The 6,985-nt window shown below is 15.1% G+C and overlaps 1 protein-coding gene across 1 annotated transcript, besides 23 other annotated features; it reads right to left on the bottom strand. All coding sequences in view use genetic code 6, as the record gives it.

The window, feature by feature from the left end:
• Positions 1-28: 28 nt before the first annotated feature.
• Positions 29-95: a microsatellite.
• Positions 40-104: a microsatellite.
• Positions 51-115: a microsatellite.
• Positions 111-175: a microsatellite.
• Positions 111-199: a microsatellite.
• Positions 116-182: a microsatellite.
• Positions 131-185: a microsatellite.
• Positions 200-490: 291 nt separating the features above from the next.
• Positions 491-592: a microsatellite.
• Positions 492-593: a microsatellite.
• Positions 492-594: a microsatellite.
• Positions 497-587: a microsatellite.
• Positions 595-1,668: 1,074 nt separating the features above from the next.
• Positions 1,669-1,773: a microsatellite.
• Positions 1,713-1,759: a microsatellite.
• Positions 1,774-1,811: 38 nt separating the features above from the next.
• Positions 1,812-1,846: a microsatellite.
• A 115-nt stretch (positions 1,847-1,961) lies between these two features.
• Positions 1,962-2,004: a microsatellite.
• Positions 2,005-3,311: 1,307 nt separating this feature from the next.
• Positions 3,312-3,365: a microsatellite.
• Positions 3,366-3,384: 19 nt separating this feature from the next.
• On the bottom strand, positions 3,385-4,492 carry IMG5_049830 (PH domain protein; the record flags this gene model as incomplete). Its single annotated transcript, XM_004037484.1, has 4 exons — positions 3,385-3,838; positions 3,920-4,087; positions 4,138-4,289; positions 4,331-4,492. The coding sequence occupies 4 exons, from the start codon at positions 4,490-4,492 to the stop codon at positions 3,385-3,387; spliced, it is 936 nt and encodes a 311-aa protein (XP_004037532.1).
• Positions 3,852-3,910: a microsatellite.
• A 1,136-nt stretch (positions 4,493-5,628) lies between the features above and the next one.
• Positions 5,629-5,733: a microsatellite.
• Positions 5,636-5,732: a microsatellite.
• Positions 5,676-5,731: a microsatellite.
• Positions 5,685-5,733: a microsatellite.
• Positions 5,734-6,091: 358 nt separating this feature from the next.
• Positions 6,092-6,206: a microsatellite.
• A 650-nt stretch (positions 6,207-6,856) lies between these two features.
• Positions 6,857-6,934: a microsatellite.
• Between the last annotated feature and the right edge of the window lie 51 nt (positions 6,935-6,985).

Here is a 6,985-nt window from a genome sequence, read left to right as displayed (position 1 = left end):
AAAAAAAATTAATTAATTTTCTAATTTAATATATAAATTAATATATATTTATAAAAATATAGATTTATATATAAAAAATAAAATATATATATAAATAAATAAAAAATTAAATATAATTTATATATTTTAATATTAATATATTTTTATTTATTTATTATATATTTTTATATTTTATTTTATTTTTAATCATATATATATTAAATAATTTGTTTTAAAACTTATAAATTCATCTAATCAATTATTTTTTACACGTAATTTTTTATTTATATATTATTTAAATATTTTTAATAAAATAGAAAATTTAAATTATATTTTATAAATTATTTTCAATTATTTTTTATATTTAATTAACATTTTTATAATTTTATTGTAAAGTTAAATAATTAATATTTTTTTATTATATAAACTAAATATTATTTAATTATTATTATATTAAATATAGTTTTTTTTATGTTATGTAATAAATAATTATATGATTAATTTGATGTTAATTTTATATTTTTTTTTTTTATTTATTTTATAATTATAATTATATTTTTAGTTTTTTTATTTTATTTTTATATATTTTTTTATTTTAATTTTTTTATATTTTTAAAATCCTTTATAAAATATTAAATTTATATATTTTTTTTAAATCTTTATTATATAAAGTGTTATTTATTTTAATATTTTATTATTTTCTTTGATTTTTTTTTAATTTAAAGTATTTTATAACAATAATTTCTCTATTCATTATTTAAATAATTTAATTTTATATAAAAATTAATTAATATCTATAAAAAAAGAAGATATTTTATTACTATAAAAATATTTTTAATAATAATTAAAGAGGACTAGAATCTACACTGAATAAAAATATTCTATATTATTTTGTTTATAATTTATATAGAAATATATTTTCCCTTAAATTAATATTTTTCTATTTTATTATTTATAAATATATATATAATATTTAGAGAAATTTAAATTTTCATAAATATAACAAGAGTTGCTTTATATATCAATAATTTTACTAATATATATAAAATGACTAATTAAAAAAAGTATTTAAATAAAAAAATATAATAAATAATAATTTAAATATAAATTAATATTTTTTATTTTGTTTATTTATTCATTAATATATTTATTTTAAAATACATATATTTATAAAAAAATTATTTTGTTATAATGTCTAATAATAATTTATAAATTTAAGAATTAAATAATTTTTTTCTTTAAACTAATATTTTTTTAAAGAATAAAATTATTATAAACTAATTTAAAATTATTATTTATTATAAATATATATAAAAATAAAATATATGTTTTTTAATTATTATTAATTCAAAAAAAAGATAATTATATTTTTTATATATTATTTTTTTAAAATATAATTTCTAAAAAATATATAAAATAAGAAAAATATAATAAATTTTAATTTTAATTTTATAAAAAAAAAATTATCTTTAATTTTCGAATTAATATTAATATTTTATAATTATTTAATTTTAATCGAGAAAAAATTATTAAAAATAAAATAAAATATAATTTTTTATATCTTAAATAATAGTATTTAACTAAAAAGACTATAAAATGAAATAAAATTATTAAAATTTTATATATGTATAATAATATTTTACAATTTTTTTTATATTTAATATATGATATAGATATATATAAATATTCTATATTTAATTTTTTTATTAATTTAATTTTATAATTTATATACATATATTATTTATTATTAAATTATAATTATTATTATTATATTTATATTTGATTTTATAATTTTTATATAGTAATATTTTTGTTTAAAAGATATTTTTTTCTAAAAAATTAACAATTAAAAAAATACAATTAAAAATATATAATGTAATATTATTTTGTTTATTGAGTTTTTTTTTTTTAAGTTACAAAGAAAATAAAAATAAAAAAATAGAATAAACTTTATAAAATATTTTTAAATTTTATAATTAAATTAATAAAAAATAAAAATTAAAAATATATAATAAAAAACATATATATTAAATAACAAATAAATAATCAAGAAACACATATAAAAAGTGAAAATAATTAAAATTACATATAAATGATCAATGACGATGACTTTTTAGATATAAATTCAGACGAATCTCCACACATAAAAATCTAAAAAATATAAATGTGTAATGATCAACAAATAAAAAACATTCGCATTCCTGGTCCTAAAGCAATATATTAATGTTCATTTATACTCCCCCCTACAAAAAACTATATAAAAGAAGAGTCATCAATAAAATCCATTTCATCAGAAATAAATTCTATAAGTAATAATAATTTTTCACATTCACGATATTAATAAACTTAATATGATTTAAATTGTGAAGAAGAAGATGAAGTGTATTTTTTATATTTATATGCATTAAAAATAAAAAAATATATATTAATATTTATAAATATATATATATATGCAAAATTAGTTAACCCATAACGTTAAAAATGAATACATTATCTACAGATGAATATAAAAGATAAAGTTATTTATAATAAACAAGTTAATTGTCTTTAAATATGAATTTTATGGATAACCAATTAAAAACGAAGTTAATAATAAAAGGCGAATAATATTTCGAAAATCACACTTAAATATATTTATATGAAATCGGGATATATAACATTTTAGAAAATACAATGTATTCATTATAATAATTAAACTTAAACTAATCCACATAATCCGTCCTAAACTACCTTTTGGCAAAACTACTTATTTTCTATGCCAAAAGACTATTAAATTCACTAGAATAAAACAACAATATATTTAATTTATAAGATTTTAAAGACTTCCTAAATACTTAATCATGCTTATTATTAAAAGGCAAATTAAAAAGAGATATACATGAATGGCTGGTAAAATTTGCGATTTTTTATTACGGAATAGATAAAGAAAACGATATAGACTCTGAAGATATAAGGCAAGTAATCACTAAAGAAATTATAGAAAGCGATTATTAAAAATAATTAAAAACTCCTATAAGACTAGCTTTAAATCATGTATTTAAAATCGCCTATTAAGTAGGTAAAAAATGTGAAAATTAACTCCAAACTACATATATATTGAGATCTGCCTTACTTATTTTATTATCTATGTTAAGTAATAATATTTTCGATTAAAAAAACATAAAAATAAACTTCAAGTCTTTTCTTGAAAGCTCAAACAATATTTTTGATTTTGTAAAATTTATAAACTGGACGGAAAAAGCCACTAAATAATAATTACTTGAGCAAATACATTTGATAATAAAAAATTTTTTTGGAGAATTAAAACTTAAATAATTATAAAAATCATGAAAATATAAATAAATATATTATAAAAAAAAATATATATAAAAATAATTAAATATAAATAATATATCATAATTATAATCATTTTTTATTATTATTATCATTTCTTAATTTCCTATCATGTCTTTAAATAACTTCTAATCTAGTTTTCCATTCTTAAGCTTGTTCAAGGTCTTTTTAAGCTAAAAAAATTAAATCTTATCTATATCTGCAATCTGAACTTAAAGGTTTATCAACCCAAATAACCCCTGCAGGTTCAACAATCTCAATATCCCAGTATTTTTTTCCATCAAACATTAAATAATCTAACCAAGACCCTTTTACTTCACAAATAATATTATTTTTATCCGAAATCTTCCTAATTTAACCTATAAAAAAGTCCGTAGGGTTCTAAGCTTTATAAAAATAACCTCCAGGCTATTCAAAACTCAAAATACACTCCAAGTCATTTTTTTCATCCCTAAAAACCATTTAATCGAACCATTCTAATACTCTTGTTCCATATAAAAGTCCTGTTATTTTACATGGAGGATAACTAAAAAAGATAAATATATATAAATATATAAATATATATATATATATATATATATATATATATATATCATATGTATTTTACCTAAAAATAATTTCCTATCCATCATAAAATAATACATGATTAGGTCCATCTTAGCTTCCTAATACTGAATTAGCACCTTTCAATCTTGCTTTATATTCATAATATCCAAAATAAGAAAATTTCTTCTATTAATCTTCAACATAAAAATGTGATATAGGCGGATGATGACTGTATATATAAATATAAATTTATATTTAAAAAACAAAATAAAAAAAGACCTTGTATGCTCAATACATATAGAAGTTCCATCAGGCCAAAACCCTTAAAAAGTCTCACCTAAAATCGGGTTGAAAGGTTTCATTTATTTACAAGCATTATGTAGACCTGCTACAGCGTAACTAATAGTAAGTTTAAATCTTTCTAATTAATCCTTTAAAAAATATATATTTATAAATATAAATTATATAATACTTTAGTGTTAGCCGCCATTCTTAAATATATAGGCATAAAAGCCCAATTATCGCATATTCTTTCTATAGTACTCCTAGGTTCAAATATTCTTACAGGTAAACTAACTGAAACTACATCTTTTCCTTCTATAAGTTACTTCCCGACTTTTTAAATTAACTCCATAACCAAGCCTTCTTGGCTTTTAATTTCTTCCTGATTAAAACAACCTATTCCTCCTTCTTTTACTCTTTTATAGCCTGGCTTTCTTGTGTCTAAATGGGTTTTTTTTAGATGAGAAGTGTCATTATCTTATAATTTTTAAACAATTTGTATTTATTTTTAGAAGTCTTAAAATTTCTACTATAAGTTATTGCTTTTTAAAGAAATTTCGTTTTATTATTGTTAAATTATTTAATGGGGAATATTATCTTTTATAGAGATTTTTCTTTAAAATTAATTTATTTTTTATTCGTTTAAAATTTCAGATAAAACAGCCAATTATTAAGTTCGTTTTACTAATATTTTCCCTATAAATATATATATATTATTATTACTTTATAAATAAAAAAACCTATTTTTTCTTTTAATTTTCCACAATTTATTTGACAAAAATATTTTAAACTAGATCTATTCTCCGATATATGTTCTATAAGGAATATTTCGCTCATTTAAAATTTCTAATTAACCATTTAATAAACTACAAAATAATTATTTTAATAAGAAAAACGGTGAATTTTCCCACTTAATTTTGTTTAAAAATCTTCATTATTTCCTTTAAAATTATATTCGCCTGAAAAATTTTTACTTTTTTATTTCTTTTATTCCTTTTTTTATTCACAAGATTATATTTTTTAATAACTATTTAAATGAAAATCTATTTACTTTTTAAAAGAAAGATTTTTTAACTATCCAAAAATAATAAATCCTTCCTAATTTACATAAATTTTAGCCACAATCTCATTTTATTATTTAGAATTAAGTTTTTAACTGATTAAAATTTTCTTATAAAAAAACGAAAATATTAAAACTATTAATACACTCAAAAAAATAATATTTTTTATGAAATAAAACAATAATATTCCGAAAAAAATAATAAAAAAAGTATATTTGTTAAATAAAATATTTTCATTTTTATTCTATGTTGTTTAGAGGTTATTTTAATATATTCTAACACCATTTCGAAATTTATTTAAAGTCCAAATAGAACTTTCATCAGTTTAACTATTATTTAAACTTTTTTATAATGTTTAAAAAATATGTTTTTAAGGTAATAATTCTTCTGGAAAATTTTATTTATCATATTCTTTATACTATTTTATTATATAAATAAAAACATATATTATAAAAATAGATATATTAAAGTAAAAAATATAAGTATAAATATAAATATATATATAAATATATATATATAATATATATATATAGTAATTTAAATAAACATATTATTTTTAATAATATATTTTTAATTATAATTATAAATACAAATTTTTAATCTTCATTATTATTTTAATCTTTTTGATTTGATTTGTGTTCTTATTATTATTAATTCTATTATTTTTAATGTATTTTAAAACTATTTAGTTTAGTATTTATTAATATATTTTATACATTATTGTTATTTTTTATTATTTTAGATATTTCAGAATGCCATTTTTCATTTTCTTCTTTAGTTACTCCACTAAAATAATATTTTTTTTAATTCTAATTGTTTTCAATATAAAATGCTAAATCTCTTTCCTAAAAAAAATGCATATAATATTATTTATTAATATGTAAATGTAAATATAAATATATATATATATAAATATATATATATATATATAGATATATATATATATATATATATATAATATACATATACATATACATATACATATACATATACATATACATATATTTATTAATACTTTCTCTATGTTTATAATTTTAGAAATTTAGCAGTCTTTTAATCTTATATAGCCTCTAGGTTCATTATCATTTTAATTTTTAAAATAAATTAAATTTTCACAATCTATAACTAAATATCTTAAATTCCAATCATAATCTAATGGTCCGTCTCCTTTTTTCAGAATAAAACCTTCTTTTTTTCTTATAATATTTCTTTTAATTATAATTTCTGAAGATGAATCACTATTTTTATCCAAAATTTATCTATATTCACTATTAAAACCTTCATTTTTTTTCATTGTTTTTTAAGTAAGTTATGATTATAATGAGTTTTCCTAAAAAAGTCGATTTTAACTTTTTAAAATACTGGTTTTTATATATATATATATTTATTTAGTCTAAGTTAATATAAAATAAAATACCTATTATAATTAGTATCTTTTAAAAATTAAAAAAAAGTATCAATTTTTATATTAAATATTTAAGGAATTTTTTTTAATAATTTAGGTTGAAAATTTAATAATTATTTTTGTTTTTTTTATAATTCTAATTCGTTTAAATTTTTCCATCTTTAATATGTAATTAACATAGATTTATAGTAATAAATATAATATTTTTTTATAAAATCTAAAATGCATTCAGGTAACTATATATAAAAAAATATATATATTAAAATAATATATATAAATATATATATATATATATATAAATATATAAATATATATATATATATATATAATGTTTATATTTTTTTTTATTTTTTTAATATATTATTACATGATTATTATT

The sequence above is a fragment of the Ichthyophthirius multifiliis genome (genome assembly GCF_000220395.1).
Source record: "Ichthyophthirius multifiliis unplaced genomic scaffold scaff_1120509250132, whole genome shotgun sequence".
Classification (NCBI taxonomy): Eukaryota; Ciliophora; class Oligohymenophorea; order Hymenostomatida; genus Ichthyophthirius; species Ichthyophthirius multifiliis.
Note: the sequence above shows the minus strand (reverse complement) of the source record. Positions and strands in the feature narration are given on the sequence as shown.